The sequence below is a fragment of the Balaenoptera musculus genome, chromosome 13, assembly GCF_009873245.2.
Source record: "Balaenoptera musculus isolate JJ_BM4_2016_0621 chromosome 13, mBalMus1.pri.v3, whole genome shotgun sequence".
Taxonomy (NCBI): domain Eukaryota; kingdom Metazoa; phylum Chordata; class Mammalia; order Artiodactyla; family Balaenopteridae; genus Balaenoptera; species Balaenoptera musculus.
In genome coordinates, this window is record NC_045797.1 from 68,590,118 (window position 1) to 68,608,222 (window position 18,105).

General features: G+C 38.0%; 1 protein-coding gene across 2 annotated transcripts in view; it reads right to left on the reverse strand.

The window, feature by feature from the left end:
• The window catches only part of BABAM2 (BRISC and BRCA1 A complex member 2), a 431,982-nt gene that overhangs the window by 387,388 nt on the left and 26,489 nt on the right, over positions 1-18,105 (reverse strand). For both annotated transcript variants that reach the window (XM_036873975.1, XM_036873977.1), the window contains exon 3: positions 3,047-3,123. In XM_036873975.1, coding sequence (XP_036729870.1) covers positions 3,047-3,123 — 77 coding nt within the window. The remainder of the gene's footprint in view (positions 1-3,046; positions 3,124-18,105) is intronic.

The following is an 18,105-nucleotide window of genomic DNA, read 5'->3' on the forward strand; positions in this document are numbered from 1 at the left end:
AGAGGAGCTACAGGAAAGGTGGAAGGATAGAGGGAGGAGTGGAATCTGAGCAAGTTGTTTGAGACCGTGGTCCAGCAAAATAAGAAGGTAACCTGTTTACCAAGACATAATTCTAAAAACACAGAATTTTCAATACACAGATTCTACACTACAAGGTCAAATCCAAGAGAATAATAAAGGTAAATCCCATAGTGATAACTGCAGGAGCAGGCCTGCAGAGTTAATCATTCAAGCAATTTGTAGACAAGGCACAGATGGCAACTGTAGATTTAGAACAGACAGTAAGTTATCACCCTTGACAATGCAAAAGGAAAATAACAGAAGACAGAAGCTGGGAGGTGAGGAAGAGGAATGGAAGGAAGGGCAGGGGCTAATATCTTCATCTTACAAAGTGGGGAGCCAAAAGACACTGTCTATGGTTAACGGGAAACTAAATAAAAGCATACTAAGCGGTCATCATTACTGCATAGAGATTTTGCTTAAGTAATAACAGTGGTAACTGTGTGCCAGGCACTTACTAAGAACTTTTAGGAGCTGTTCATTTAACTATATAATACAATGCTTTAAATGATCCTTTAAAAGAAAAGAAAAGAAAAAATTTGAAGCTACAGGGTAACCAACACAGGCACCGATAGTGGTGGTATAACTACACTACAGAGGAGAAGAGAGAGATAAAGGGTGCAGTGAAAATAGGCTGATACCTTATGCATCAGAGCAGGAAATCAAAAGATAGTAATATCTAAAATTGATAAGCCAAGAAACAGAGGCATAAGCATATTACTTAGATATGGGGCGATCACCCCCAGGAGAACTAAACACTGAAACAATTTTTTAAAAATATTTTAAGTGGTTCCCTTGAGAAACAGGACTAGGGCTGGGGAGAAATGGAACAGAGGACTACTGTTTTCATGTATTAAAAAATGTTTGAATTATTTACATTTTTAGTAAATGTGAATGATTTACTTTGATCATTTTCTTCAAATTTAGTCAATAATATTTTTCCCCAAAAAAAGTAGCAACCTAGTCTGTCCCTACTACCTCAGACAGGTGAAATTCTTTTGTATTTTAATGGTTTCCAGAGAATGATCTAACAATGAAAGGTTAGCAAGTCAGCATGTCACAAATTTTTTGGTTCACGTTGCATTTGGTAAATTAATATAAAGTGATTCTACGAATACTAAGATGTGGCCTTTCCTAGCCTAGAGTGGTCTGAAAGGCACCGCTTACCCATCTGTCCCACCTTCAACATCTTTGTTCTTTATTCCTCTGTATAATTGAGAGACTTTCATACCCCATTCACTAGTACAGTTTCAAGAAAGAAAATTCCTGATGAAATTATTGATACTAACCAACCAAAGCTATCATCATCTCCACACTAGGCTAGAGCTTCAGTACTGGTAATTATGGCAGAGAAGGGCTGATGCAACCTAGGCAGATGCTGTAGATGGTGGACTAAATCCTACAGTAGGTCTTGCATACTATTCATCGAGGTCACAAACCAGTGGTCCAAGAGCTCAAGGCAGCGCACACACACATTGGTTTGGCCTGCATAATGCTGGCCCACATTGTAATTCTGAAGAAGTGGCCTACATCTAAAACTGAGAATTCAAATAAAAATTCAGATTTCTGCCTTTACTCAATAAATCAGTAAGGGCAACCCCTCGAAACTGGGTAGGAGTTCCCCAATTTGCCACACCTAGCCTGCTTCCCTCATTCATGTTACCAGTCTGACCTTGTAGCTATTTGTATTTCTGACCTTTGCTAAAAAAGATAAAACGTGTGCATGCCCACTTGACCACAACTTACTCCCTGCCGACTGCCTTACTTTATTTTTGTTTTTGTTTTTTTTTTGTTAACATCTTTTTTGGAGTATAATTGCTTTACAATGGTGTGTTAGTTTCTGCTTTATAACAAAGTAAATCAGCTATACATATACATATATCCCCATATCTCTTCCCTCTTGCGTCTCCCTCCCTCCCGTCCTCCCTATCCCACCCCTCTAGGTGGTCACAAAGCACCGAGCTGATCTCCCTGTGCTGTGTGGCTGCTTCCCACTAGCTATCTATTTTACGTTTGGTAGTGTATATATGTCCATGCCACTCTCTCACTTCGTCCCAGCTTACCCTTCCCCCTCCCCGTATCCTCAAGTCCATTCTCTACTAGGTCTGCGTCTTTATTCCCATCTTGCCCCTAGGTTCTTCATGACCATTTTTTTTTTTTTTAAGATTCCATATATATGTGTTAGCATACGGTATTTGTTTTTCTCTCTCTGACTTACTTCACTCTGTAGGACAGACTCTAGGTCCATCCACCTCACTACAAATAACTCAATTTCGTTTCTTTTTATGGCTGAGTAATATTGCATTGTATTTATGTGCCACATCTTCTTTATCCATTCCTCTGTCGATGGACACTTAGGTTGCTTCCATGTCCTGGCTATTGTAAATAGAGCTGCAATGACACTGTGGTACATGACTCTTTTTGAATTATGGTTTTCTCAGGGTAGATGCCCAGTAGTGGGATTGCTGGGTCATATGGTAGTTCTATTTTTAGTTTTTTAAGGAACCTCCATACTGTTCTCCATAGTGGCTGTATCAATTTCCATTCCCACCAACAGTGCAAGAGGGTTCCCTTTTCTCCACACCCTCTCCAGCATTTATTGTTTCTAGGTTTTTTGATGATGGCCATTCTGACCGGTGTGAGATGATATCTCAATGTAGTCTTGATTTGCATTTCTCTAATGATTAATGATGTTGAGCATTCTTTCATGTGTTTGTTGGCAATCTGTGTATCTTCTTTGGAGAAATGTCTATTTAGGTCTTCTGCCCATTTTTGGACTGGGTTGTTTGTTATTTTGATATTGAGCTGCATGCCTTACTTTGACTAGAACTAGGACTGAAAGACAAATTTTCAAAAAGTGGTAAATCCTTCTGATCAGTATCTTAGGAGATAACACCTAAAAGCCAGAAATACAAACTAAAGCACAAAATCCAATAGCTAGCACTGTAATCTACATTTTTCAGTAAAAGAGTCATCATTTACTTACATTTTAATGTCTCTCCAGCATATGGTATGTGCAATTTAAATCGGTCACAGTTGGGTCCAGGAGTCAATGACGTGCAGCTTTAAAAAAAAGAAAGAGAAGAAAAGAGTTTCTTAAAACCCCGCATATTTACAATATTTAATAAGTTAATAAAAAGTGATCCTTAAAGACAAACGATTAAAACACTGGCTTATAGAACAAAATAAAAGCCCTTAATGGTCATGGAGGCCAAGACACAACAAGACTCGCACTCAAACAAATAATTCATTTATCCCACAATAAAACCTATATGCCTTCTAACAATAAATACCAACACTGCTTCAACTACTTCTCTCAAAGAAGTGTATCTCGACTTTGAAAACAGGTATATGATCCAAAACAGGTCTGTAGTCTTTGATGCCAAGAACTGTAAAAGAAGAGTAGTTTTATGGTCATATTTTAAATATAGACTCTTAGTTTTCACTCAGTTAGTACTAAAAAGAGCCCACTTTTGGCCTTTTTCTGGTACCAGATGGTTTTCTCTCTTTTCCCGAAAATAAGGCGCTTCCTCTAGATTTGGCACCCCATAACTTACATCTGTAGCAGAGCACAATGCACTGCACTCAGTTTCAGATAAAATGCAAATCTAAAAGGGGGGTGAGTTAGTCACCCAGGTCTCAACAGCTTGTTTTTTTTTTTTAATCTATTACTGCACAAAGTTATACAATACTCTTTGTTCTTTACAGAGATTTACTTTGTAAGATATCTCTCATAATCTTCTGCGTCATAACTTCAACTGCATAACAGCAGTATTGGCTTCATAAATTAATAAAATATTAATATGAAGTCAGTTAAGGAAGTTGTATGTCTTCATGTAGTCAAAAAAAAAGCAACGTTTTTAATTTGTAAAGAAGGCTAATTTTCATTCATAATTCCAAAACCGCCTATGAAACATTTCTGAAAAAGAACCTACAAAAGTAGTTTAAGGAATGGAAGCATTGTTAGAACAAATGTACAACTTTCCGAGATGGCCACTTTGAAGGGCAACAGTCATTTGAAACTAAATTTGAGAAGTGCTGGCTCGAAAAAAAACTAACTCAGATCTCAGATTAACTATTACTTTTCCCCAAAACTATTTGAATGTGAAAGAGAAAAGAAGCAGACAGAAACTTCAATGTATTTAACATAAATCACTAGGTTGATTATTCCTCTTTATCTTTAGTGGCCAATAAAAATATTAGTTTATAAACTAAACAAAATTGCACTAGTCATTGCAGAGTAATCTACTTTAATTTTTTACAGGTTTTAAGAACACAGTCTCCTTTTCAATATAAAAAATTCTTCAGGGCACATTTTCTTAAAGGTACTAAAATATTTCTCTTATAGTATAATCTTTCCTAGCCCACAACATAGTAGTTCTTTGAAAACACTTACGGAAAACACATAAATTTTCGCATTATAAAATACAAACGGACAGAAATGACCCTATAAGCAACACTAAGAATTTTTTCTCGTATATTATACTCAACCAGCAATGTTTTTAAATGATTTTTTTTTAAAGTATTCAATCAAGTGTCTTTTGGGGTCTTGAAGATCATCAAATTACCTACATCGCTTAATGAGTGAAGTTATTAATAGTACAGGAAATCCTCGGGATTAATCTGATTCTGGTTTGTTTGAATAACTCATCATTCTTCAATGTGAATTAAGTTTCTAAATTCTTACATTCACGGTGGGGCCACACTTTATATTATTCACTTTATGCCTTAACCACGACTAGGAAAGTGTTTTTGTGCTCTGCCTCTTCACCTTCCTCCCTTCCTACTTGAAGGGCTGGTTCCAGCCACCTCAGGGTGTAAAAAAATACATTCCTCCACCTGCGTGATTCACTCACTGATTCTTTTCACTTAGATAAGATTTATTGAACATTGCTCTATGTGTTAGGAATACAGGGTGGACAAGACAGACAAGAGCTACAGTCTCACGATAATTAAATTCTAGCGAGGGACGGAGAAATGATAAAAAAAGAGACAAACACACAAAGATGGTTTAAGATTGCTAAATGTGATGAAGAAAATAAAACAGCGAGCTGCAATAAAACAGGAGCCACATTACATTGGAAGACTGGGGAAGACCCCTGGAGGAGGTGAAATCTGAAACCTGAATAACGCGAAGGGGCCAACCATGCAAAGCTCTGGGGAAGAGCGTTCCAGCCAGAGGAAACAGCTGGTGCAAAGACGTGAAGGCAGGAACAAGTCTGATATTTCTGGGGGAAGGAATCTTGCTAAGTCTGGGCAATGCGGCTAGAGCAGAGTGACTGAGAAGAAAACAGCAAAAGATTAGGACAAGAGATTAAGCAAGGGACAGACCACGCAGAGCCTTACAAGTGGTGGCAGTTGATTCAGGTTTTACTCTAAGCACAAAGGAAGGTTTTAGGAAGAGTAATATTATCTGATTCTAAGCTCTTAAAAGATTACCCAGTATACTGTATGGAAAAGGGAACTGTAAAGAGGCAAAACGGAAACGAGGAGACCAGAAACAAGTCCATTTCAGGCCAAGAATGATGCTAGGTACTTGGATGAGGGAAACAGCAGTGGCAAGGGAGACAAGAAGATTTATTCAACAGGGGCAACTAGCAGAGAAGCACACGTTTAGGGAGAAGGCAAGTCAAGAGCTGGAAGTGTGAGATGACAGCCAAATCTCACATGGACACAGAGGCAGATCCATGGGTGGGCCAGCCAATCTATACAGGCCACTAACACAGCACGAAAAAGAAGAAAAGATAGAAGAAAAACTCACCTTAGAAGAGTCCTGTCTGTTGTTGGAAAGATCACTTACTTGAAGTGGGGATGGTGGCAGGGGTAATACTCCTCAAACAGGAGTATACACAGGTTATGTCACTAATCTCCAGTGAACTGTAGGGCTTCTGTTTTGCTGAGAGATATACACAAATTTGGGGCCAAGAACTGAACTGTTCAAGGGAACAGAGGCAAGAAAGGCTAAGCTGGTCTCTCTCTCCTAAAAAGTAGGCAGTTTCTCCTCCAATTAAATACTGAGAAAATTATTTAAAATACCTTGTTATGCTCTGTCTTCCATATTACCTAGGATAAATAGTTTTATGGGAAACAAACCAATGTCATGTTACCTAAAGGTTCTTTTAAGATTAAACTAAAATGTTTCCCCTTTTTAAATTACCTCTGTCTAAAACTTGTTTTGGATGGACTTCCCTGGTGGCACAGTGGCTAAGAATCCACCTGCCAATGTAGGAGACACGGGTTCGAGCCCTGGTCCGGGAAGATCCCACACGCCGCGGAGCAACAAAGCCCGTGCGTCACAACTACTGAGCCTGTGCTCTAGAGCCCGCGAGCCACAACTACTGAGCCCGTGTGCCACAACTACTGAAGCCCGAGAGGCTAGAGCCCGTGCTCCGCGACAAGAGAAGCCACCGCAATGAGAAGCCCGTGCACCACAGCGAAGAGTAACCCCCGCTCACCGCAAGTAGAGAAAGCCCACGAGCAGCAACGAAGACCCAATGCAGTCAAAAATAAATAAATAAAATAAACAAATTTATTAAAAAACATAAAAAAATAAAATAAAACCGGTTTTGGTCATGTTATTTAATATACCATAAAATTTCAAATCACACTCAAAGAGTGTTTTTCTGTTCATCAAAAAAGGGCATGGGTTAAAAAATGCTGAAAACCACATATGGATAGTACGGCTCCACGTACGGAAAAGATAGATCAATGTGTGTGTATGTCTATGTACATAACAGATTTCAAAAGGACCGTCACCAAAATGTAGCAGGATTTGGGGTGATTTTTAGAATGTTCTTCAACTACCTTTCTGCATTGTTTTGATTAATAATGAACATGAACTATTCTACAATTATATAAATATTTTAAAGCTAAATACATTCTTTTTATATTTGCCTCAGGAAACTTGGCTATGATGGCTTGATTTATCTTTTTCTTCTAAAGTGCTTCACTCCTTTACAAAAGGAAAGAAGGCAGGATGATCTACCTATAAAGAGCCTTCAGGTAAAGTATATGAAAGTCTTTATATTGTGATATCACAAAATGTCACATTTCAAACATTTATTATCTCTCACAGTTTCTTATGTGGCAGGGTTTGGGAACCCTTACACCAGAACTGTGTAAGGCCTCCCATGAAGCTGCACTCAAATGCAGTTACAGAGAACTAATACAGTGGGAAAGTTCATTCTCCTAGAAAGGCATTTCCTTACACAAGTATGAAAATGCTAGTAAATAAAAAGTTACCAAGTTCATTAAAATTATATTTGTATAATGGCAACTTGTCCTAACACACAGTTAGATCTAAGGTTTAAAAAACCAATATTCCAAACTGAGTATCTTTTAATAGTAAAATAATTTTTAAATGACTTAGAAATTACTGACAATTTAAATGTAATTTCAAATTTGTCTCTCAACTATATTTTTTTGTTTGTTTAATTTTTTTTTTTTTTTTGGCCACACCATGCAGAGGCTTGTGGGATCTTAGTTCCCCGACCAGGGACTGAACCCACGCCCTGAGCAGTGAAAGCATGGAGTCCTAACCACTAGACCGCCAGGGAATTCCCTCTCAACTATACTTCTTGAGTGCTTACTATAGGTCAGGCAGTGTGCTGGGTGCTGGGAATACAGCAGTGACAAGAACAAAACACATATCTTGGCATTATAACATAAAAAGGATTTTTGGGTGAACTATGCTCTAAAAATGTATCTTTCACTAAATTCTAATTACCTCAATATACTGGGGACTCAAGATTTTAAAGTTTAACATGTGGGAGAACAAAGTGGGTTGAGTTCCCTTTTAAAAAGATTATGCAAGTGGGAATTCTCAAGTGGGGATTCAGGTTAACAACAAATCAGGCAGTTTACTCTGGTTCTTTATTACAGAAATTGCAGCTAACCATTGGCACGTTGAAATGCTAAGCATAATAACCTTCTTATACTCTCATTCCTATGATCTCTTATTTTACATCTAATCATGACTCTCAATATTATTATTGATCTATTTTCTAATTGTGGTTTGTTTTTCCCACCAGATCTAAGATTCTTGGTGCCAAGAACTGCTTTACAGTTTTAAAAATGTCTTAGTACAGCATCTAGCACAGGGCTGAGCACCCAGCACTGATGAAATTTTACTGTATGACTGTAATCATCAGCTAAACTCAAAAACTGTCATTTTACAGATGACAACAGATTAGAAACCACTTCCACTTCTGGCCACATCTTAGTCTCCTGGGCCTAAGCATCTTTTCTTTTTTTTTTTAATTTTTATTTATTTATTTTTGGCTGCATCGGGTCTTCATTGCTGCGCGCGGGCTTTCGCTAGCTGCTGCGAGCGGGGGCTAATAATCTTCATTGCAGTGCACGGGCTTCTCATTGCAGTGGCTTCTCTTGTTGCGGAGCACAGGCGCCAGGCGCGCGGGCTTCAGTAGTTGTGGCTCACGGGCTCTAGAGCGCAGGATGAGCAGTTGTGGTGCATGGGCTTAGTTGCCCCGCGGCATGTGGGATCTTCCCGGACCAGGGAGCAAACCTGTGTCCCCTGCACTGGCAGGCAGATTCTCATCCACTGCGCCCCCAGGGAAGCCCAAGCCTAGCAGCACTGGTGTCCAGAACGTGGCTACTCGACCGACTATGTATGGAGACAAAGGTTTGCTGAGTGAAAGGTTTGCGTAAGACTTGATTCCCGGTCTAGTGCTCTTTTCCTGACAAAAACTGATGATTTAACTGGAATTGGGAAGGCGCTCTCATCCTCACCTCTGAGAAAGCTAAAAGTGTGACTATTTGTGGAAGGTCCTCCCTTTGAAGAGTTGTACATGCAACTCAGAATTTAAACTTAAAGTCATTACCTAAAATTACTCTACTTTCACAATAAATAATAATAACAACAACAGCTAACATTTGTTGGGCATTTACTATGTGGCGAGCACTGCTCTAAGTTCTTTAATTAGATTAAACTATTTAAGCCCACGGCAACCTTCAGAAATAGATGCTGTAATTATCTCCATTTTACAGATGAGGAAACTGAGGCAAACAGAAGACATGCAACTTGCTAGTAAGTGACAGAGCTGGGATCCAAGCCCAGGATGTCTAGCTCCAGGGCCCATTTTCTTAACCACCAAACTAAATCATCTCTCAATAATTAAAGGGGAAACCATCAGACTTACTGAAAAATGTGAATTATAACTCTTTTCAACAAATGTGTTTTTATTAAGTACTTATAATAATGGAAAGTAAAAGCTGACAATAAGTTGCCAAAAAGTGTTCAACCACATGTGCTTTAATGAAAAGAAAATGATTTCTCAGTAATATGAACTGTATACATGTGAATCAATGATGCAAAAGAGGGAACAAGGCCCTTATAACCTTATAACTTGATTAAATAGGCGCTACAATGTTGACACTCTTGATTTATTCAGCAAACTCTTTAAATAAATAGTGAAAGATAAATTTGGATTTGAATCCTCTTTAAATTATTACTTGTTCCTAATTACTGAGATCGAACTCTAATTAGTAGAGTTTCACTCTAAAGAGGAAAAGGTAGGCAATTTCACAACACTTTATATGATTTGAGTGACAGCCAAGAATTAATCTTGATTAACAAAGTTATATGAAGATATTCTACAACACTTAAGACATCAGCATTTTTAAGACAATGCAAAATATATGCTTTCTAGTTTAATGCTAAACCTATTATTTGACATACTTTCTGGAAAAAATAATGACAAACCATTTCTATTCTTCAAGCCACCTAAAAAGAACAAAGTAGATGAGTCTAGGGTTCCTTCCCTGAGTCTACGTCAGTTTCCTTTACCCTGACTATTAATTCACCATTTGGCATGTTCTCCTACATAGCTTCCTGTTTTCTTGATAATGACGTTTGTGCTTAACCAACAATATTTAACAGCAGCTAAGAAGGAAGTCTTCAGCTTTGGCAACCTAAAATAACAGGTGAGTATAAAGAAAAAACAGACTCAAAGACCAATAACTGCATTTTAAATAACTATTAAGTTATAAATTAGAGTGAATTATTGTCAGTTGATATTTAGCACATTTCCATTTTACAGAATTAATTTATTTTCTCTGAACTAAATCTAACATCAATAATTCCACTCAGACTAAATCAGTTTCAAAATTATCACGGTTTCTAGACTGAAAGTCAGCAGTAAAGAAGCTAGAGAACGGAAGTAGGATATCTTAACAGCTATCTAAATAATCTATAAAATAGGCATTTTATCTGTGAAGGCATCTGAACCTCTGATTCACAGAATCTTTCACCCTCAGTCTTGGAAGGGAATTATGGTCCATCTAAGTTGACTGTATCAAAACCCACTAGGTCAAGTCTTAGGCCTTTCTACAAGAAGACTCATGAATTAAAATTGGTAAAAGGAGGCAGCAAAATCACACTGAAGTAGATGTTTTAGATCAGGGGTCCCCAACCCCCGGGCTGCAGACCAGTACCGGTATGCAGCCTGTTAGGAACCGGGCCTCACAGCAGGAGGTGAGCAGTGGGTGAGCGAGAGAAGCTTTATTTGCCGCTCCCCATGGCTTGCATTACCACCTGAACCATCCCCCGACCCAGTCCACGGCAAAACTGTCTCCCATGAAACTGGTCCCTGGTGCCAAAAAGGTTGGGGACCACTATTTTAGATCATTATCCAGGAGAATGGAACTACCTACTTGATGACATATGATGTTCCTGATATACCAAATACATCCTCTACATCTCTAAAGCCTAAAATCTATTTCTGAGCCCTACTAGAAAGTGATAGATTTAATTCTTAGCATAGGAATCCAAAATGCCATTACCAGAATAAGTGAGTCAGCCCAGAATGTTTTAAAAATTATAAAATTAAAATATTCAAAAATATGTGTTTGCCAGTTCATGTGGCATCAACTGTTATTCTCAGTTTCCATGCTATATCTCCATTTATAAATGAGAGATTTCAACTCTACTTTAGAGTAGGGAGTATTTTTAAATCTTAGTAGGTGTTCTTATAGCAAAAATGTGGTTTAAATTGCAATATGATTTCAGTAGGAATGATGGGCTCAAATACTATTTTTAGCAGTTAACTAGGAGGGGGGGAATCCTTTAACTTTCTGAGATAGATGCTTAGCTCGTTACTGTCCAACCTTTCTTCTTTTCTAATATGTGCATTTAATTCACTCTGCTAACAGAATAAAAAAGAAAATTAAGAGGATTATCTCAATAAGTGCAGGGTAAGTGTTTGATAAAATTAAATATCCATTTATGATTTTTAAAACTCTTTGAAAACAAGGACCAAAAAAAGAAACTTCTGGGGCTTCCCTGGTGGCACAGTGGTTAAGAATACACCTGCCAATGCAGGGAACACAGGTTCGAGCCCTGGTCCGGGAAGATCCCACATGCTGTCGAGCAACTAAGCCCGTGCGCCACAACTATTGAGCCTGCGCTCTAGAGCCTAAGAGCCACAACTACTGAGCCTGTGTGCCACAATTACTGAAGCCCGTGTGCCTAGAGCCCATGCTCTGCAGCAAGAGAAGCCACTGCAATGAGAAGCCCACGCACCGCAATGAAGAGTAGCTCCTGCTCGCCGCAACTAAAGAAAGCCCGCGTGCAGCAATGAAGACCCAATGCAGACAAAAATAAAAATAAATAAAATAAATAAATTTTTTTAAAAAAGAAACTTCCTTACTATGATAAAGGCCATCTACCAAAAACCTACAGCAACATCATACTTAGTAACAAAATGTTAAATTTTTCCCTTTGAGATAGAGAATGAGACAAGGATATCCTTTCTTACTACTTTTACTTAACATTGTACTGGAGGTCCTGGCTAGTACACAGTATGTAGCATGGGGAAATAAGGGTATAAATATTGGAAAGGAAGAAATAAAACTATACTTATTTGCCGATAATATGACTGCATGTAGAAAGCTTTTAAAATCTTCATCTGCATCATTGGAAATAATATGTGAGTTTAGTAAAGTTGCTAGACAAAGAACATACAACAAAAATCAACTGTATACTGTATATGTACATCTATATACCATTAACAATCAGTTAAAAAATAAAAACTTTTAGAAAGATGCCATCGAAAATAACATCAAACAATCAAATACATAGAAACAAATGTCACAAAAGATGCACAAGAACACTATTTAGAAAGCTATTATTAAGAAGAAAATAAACAAAAATGAACATAGATATCGTGTTAAGATTAAGAGAAACATAATGAAAAGATGATAGTTCTCCTTAGGTTGATCTGAAACCTGAAAGGCAGATTCTAAATGGAATGTTAAGAACCAAGAATAGATCAGATTCTCTTGAAGAAGAAAACTTGAGAGAATTATTTACAATAACCAAAAGGTGGAAGCAACCCAAGTATCCACCGACTGATGAATGGATAAACAAAATGTAGTATATACATATAATGGAATGTTATTCAATAGCCTTAAAAAGAAAGGAAATTTGGGGACTTCCCTGGTGGTCCAGTGGTTAAGAATCTGCCTTCCAATGCAGAGGGTTTCGAACCCTGGTCAGGGAACTAAGATCCCACATGCCACAACCAGAGAGTCTGCGTGCCACAACTACTGAGCCCACACACTCTGAATCCTGCGCACCACAACTAGAGAGAAGCCTGTGCGCCACAACAAAGAGCCTGCCCACCGCAACGAAAGATCCCATGTGCCACAACTAAGACCCGATGCAGCCAAAATCAATCAATCAATAAAAAGGAAGGAAATTTTGACATATGCTACAACATGGATAAACCTTGAAGATATTACACTAAGTGAAATAAGCCAGTCACCAAAGGACAAATACTGTATGATTCCATTTATATGAGGTACCTAGAGTAGTCAAATTCAAAAAGACAGAAAATAGAATGATGGTTGCCAGGGGCTGAGGGGAAAGGAGAAATAGTGTTTATTGGGTACAGAGTTTCAGTTTTGCAAGATGAAAAAGTTCTAGAGATGGATGGTGATAATGACGGCACAACAATCTGAATATACTTAATGCCACTGAACTGTAAACTTAAAAATGGATAAAATAGTAAATTTTATGTTATATTTTACCACAGTAAAGAAAAAAACTCAGTAGGAGAACTTGCTCTGTTGGATATCAAAAATTACTATAAATCATTAAAATAATGACATTGGTACAAAGACAGACAAATAGAACAGTGGAACAGAATAGAGAGTCCAGAGAAAGATCCTCACATATCTGGACACTTGATTTATGACAAAGGCATCTTTACACAGAAGTAAGGAAAGGAAATTGTTTTCGATATATGGTGCTGGGTCAACTGGGTATACTTACAGTGAAAAGTATGAAACCCGATCCCTATCCTTGTAATATTCCACAAAAATCAAGTCTAAGTGGATTGAAGCTCTGAATGTAAACAGTGAAGAAAAATATTTTTACAAGATAACTTGGGATGGAGAGAGATAATGTAAGAATATCTTCAAGAACTTGGGGTGAACAAAAATTCCCCAAAAGCACTAACTATAAGGGAAAAGATGGGTAAATAGGATCACCTTAATATTAGATCTCCTGTTCATCAAAAAACACCATTAAGGGAGTGAAAGACAAGCCACAGAGTGACAGATGATACCTGCAACCTATAAAATTGATTAAAGGCTCATATCCAGACCATATAAAGAACTCCTGTAGTGTTAATAAGAAAAAGATAACTAAGTTAGCAGACCCAAAGGAGCACTTCATAAAAAGGGATCCAAATGGTCGATAAACTTATGAAAAAGTGCTTATGCAAGTTCACATTTTCCTTTCCCATAATACTAAATAATTTTGAAACAGCTGTTTTCATGATCTTCATCTCTTCTTTAATTGAATTTTTCTTAACTCTTATGGAAACATTTCCAAAAATTTGTGATGGGGGATACACATTTCTTTACTTGAAATCAATTTATAAGTATTTGTTGAACATTACTAAGATGACTATATAAAGTGTTACACCGGGCTTCCCTGGTGGCGCAGTGGTTGAGAGTCTGCCTGCCAATGCAGGGGACACGGGTTCGAGCCCTGGTCTGGGAAGATCCCACATGCCGCGGAGCAACTGGGCCCGTGAGCCACAACTACTGAGCCTGCGCGTCTGGAGCCTGTGCTCCGCAACAAGAGAGGCTGCCATAGTGAGAGGCCCGCGCACCGCAATGAAGAGTGGCCCCCGCTTGCCGCAACTAGAGAAAGCCCTCGCATAAATAAATAAAATTTAAAGTGTTACACCTAACAGGTCAATGGTCCATGGTCTGTGTTCAAGTGAGTATGTAAGACAACGCACTAGGATGCAGGAAGAAAAACTTAGGGGAAAAGAGTGTGTGTGTGTGTGTGTGTGTGTGTGTGTGTGTGTGTATGCATATATATGTATATGTATGTGTGTATATATATATATGCATATATATGTATATGTACATGTGTGTGTGTATGTATATATATATATATATATATGGACAGAGAGAGAGAAATTAATCCTTACCAATACGTAATATACAGACTGACCCTGGCACTCTCTTTCAGTTCCCACATAGTTGTTCAAGTGCCCTGAGTTTAAAAAGATTACTTTTTCAGGTATGACAAGTGAAAATACCATATTAAAATTATGTAAATTATGTTTACAGTAATGCTTATTTCATTTTATATCATTTTTTAAATTTTTATTTTATATTGGAGTATAGTTGATTAACAATGTTGTGCTAGTTTCAGGTGTACAGCAAAGTGATGCAGTTATACATATACATATATCTTTTTTCAGATTCTTTCCCATATGGGTTATTACAGAATACTGAGTAGAGTTCCCTGTGCTATACAGTAGGTCCTTGTTGATTATCTACTTTACATAGAGTAATAGTGTGTGTATCATTCTTTTCAATATATGTCATATATGTTTTATAATATACAAGTATGTTTTATAATTAAATAAATATGCATGTATTAGGGGTTCATAATCAAATTATTTGAGGTACATAATCAAAAAAGATCACTGCTATAAGAGTTACAGAAAGGAGTCTCTATTCTCAAGAACCTTGAACTGTAATCAGAAGACAAAAATCAAACCTGTGAAAGTCAAACAAGGCACAATTTAAATAACAATTCAAGACAACAATAGATACCAGTCACAAAGCAATTAACATGATTAATTGCCAAATTAGTGGTGAAAGAAAATAAGCACAATAGGAGTTGAGAGAGCAGAGAAACCACTTTCAGCAGGTAGTCAAGGAAGGTTTACTGGAACCCGGGCTCTAAGAATTAGTTGGATCTGATCAAGAGAGAGGAAGGAAAACTAAGTACCTGCAAGTGTCCTTAAATAGGGCAAAACCAAGGAGACAGATGCTCTGCTAAAACAAAAGCTCTATAATAAACTAGAGTACATTAAACCTGGATCCCTTAGTGCTCAGCAGCCTACCTGGTGGCACACAGGAGGCACCCGAAAACTACTGCATATATAGTACAGGTGAGCAAGTGGAGCCGGAGAGGACAAGTGTACTCCAAGGTCATATCAAAGTTGAAACAAATTACATAAATGTCCTGGACGGATTCCTATTCCAACTGTGGGAATGCTGGTGATTCTTACATTAAAAAATATTATAGAAATCCCCAGGGACAAGGCCAACTTACATACTGTTTTTTGTTTGTTTGTTTGTTTGTTTTTTAATTTATTTATGGCTGTGTTGGGTCTTCGTTTCTGTGCGAGGGCTTTTTCTAGTTGTGGCAAGCGGGGGCCACTCTTCATCGCGGTGCGCGGGCCTCTCACTGTCGCGGCCTCTCCCGTTGCGGAGCACAGGCTCCAGACGCGCAGGCTCAGTAATTGTGGCTCACGGGCCCAGTTGCTCCACGGCACGTGGGATCTTCCCAGACCAGGGCTCGAACCCGTGTCCCCTGCACTGGCAAGCAGATTCTCAACCACTGCACCACCAGGGAAGCTCTTACATACTGTTTTTTACAATTAATGTACAACATAATTTTAGAAAAAGCAATTTTTATATCAAACACTTAATTTGTTCAATAAAAATATTCCTGTAACAGTTTTAGGCCACCATTTTCATTCCTTGACCCCAAACATGACCTAAATGGATGTATTCCCTATTCTCTGAACTCTGCTTTATATTTTATACCATTTATAACCTATATGCTAAATCCCAATCTCAATTCCTGCTCCTTACAGGAAAGGACTGGAGAGTATTTATCTCGGCATGCTCCAGTGGCTCACGTTCTCAAGGGAATGAACTAGCAGAGCTTTGATCTTTCTCTTACTGATTTTCATGATATTCGTTTTATTTGTTTGTATCTCCACAGTGCCTCGCACTTACTAGGTGCTCAGTATATTTCTTCTTATGAAAAATAAATTTGAACACTGCTATATTTAAAATAGATAACCAACAAGGACCTACCGTATAGCACAGGGAACTCTGCTCAATATTCTGTAATAACCCAAATGGGAAAAGAATTTGAAAAAGAATACATACATGTATATGTATAACTGAATCACTTTGCTGTACAACTGAAACTAACACAACATTGTTAATCAACTATACTCCAGTATAAAATAAAAATTTAAATAAATAAATAAATTTGAGTGAACATGAACAGTGCAAAGGCAGGGTACAGAAAAGAATAAATGGAAAACTGGTAGGGGACAGGGGAGGACAGAGAGAAGAAAAAACAACAAGAAAAAGTACAAGAGTGAACCGCAGTAGAAACAGACAACAAGGTGGAGGTAAAAATGGAGAAGGGGAGAGAGAATGGGAGAGCGGAGGGAAGAGGGAGAGTTAATAGATTCTGAAGTGTCATTAAAGGATTCCCTTTCCTGTTGGTGAGAGGTGCTTTCCAAAGATGAAAGAAAAGTTTTTTAAATTCTCAAATTCTTCTCTTTAAGTGATTATGAAAAAACTTAGCATCTGCTATATGAGCATATCTGGAACTAAAAGATAATGGGACAAATGTGCCATCCATGGATTTTAGGTGTAGGTGGTTTTAGAGGATTTTTTTCTTAGATTGCCATTTGAGATACAATTGTTATACACTATGAATTTTAAAGCCTCATGCAGGTTAAATAATCGGTCTCTTCCTTGGTTTCCTCATCTGTAAAATGGGGATGACAGTCACACTCCATGGAGCTGTTATGAGGATCCACTGACTTGATACATATAAAGTGCTTAGAACAGGGCCTGGCACAGAGTACGTAATTACTGTTAGGAGTATTCAAAAGCACAAATTGCAAAACCAGAAATATGGAGAAGGAAAGTCTATCTCAAACACTGTATTCATTAAAGCCTTAATTTTGCTTGGGTAATAATTTTCAGAATTTAAAGCAAACAAACAAACAAAAATCTTCAATTGACCCCCTCAACTCATTACTATGCCTTCTTTATTCCACAGACAAAAATTATCAGAGGGGGTCCCATCGTGCAGAGATTGAATCAGAGCAGTAAAATGATTTTCCCAGGTCCCAAGTCAAATCTAATGGAGCTCAGGATGCCCCTCATGTTGCACAGCAGGACCCACAGGCGAACAAAGAGAAGAATATCAGCTGGAGGATCTAAGTGGTAGCAGAGCCGGAAGAGAACAGAAGGAGCCATCAGAGAAAAGCAAGCAGGGGAAGCCTCTAGTCTAGACCAGAGGCTTTCACACCTTTCTGATACACAGTAAGAAACTTATATATCACCACTTTATACCACCACTCACTACACACACATGCGCTGAGTATATATGTACATATACGGGTACGTGTATATACACGAGTGTCTATGTGTCTACATATACAAATTGAAACATTTTTCTGTAATACTTAGCTCTACTACATGAAATGCACTGATATTTTTTATTCAGTTCTATCCTATTTCATATTTTTTTAATGTGGACCGAGACCCACTAAAATGATTTTATAACACACCAATGGGTTACAACCTGCCAATGGTTTGCAACACAAAGCTCTGTCCAATACAACCTCAGAGAATATAACTTCCAGAAAAATGAAGATAACAGTACTGTACTCCACACTGGTTAAAACCATCCCTCAAACACGTCATTCAGCTCTAGGTATTACACTTTGAGAAGTA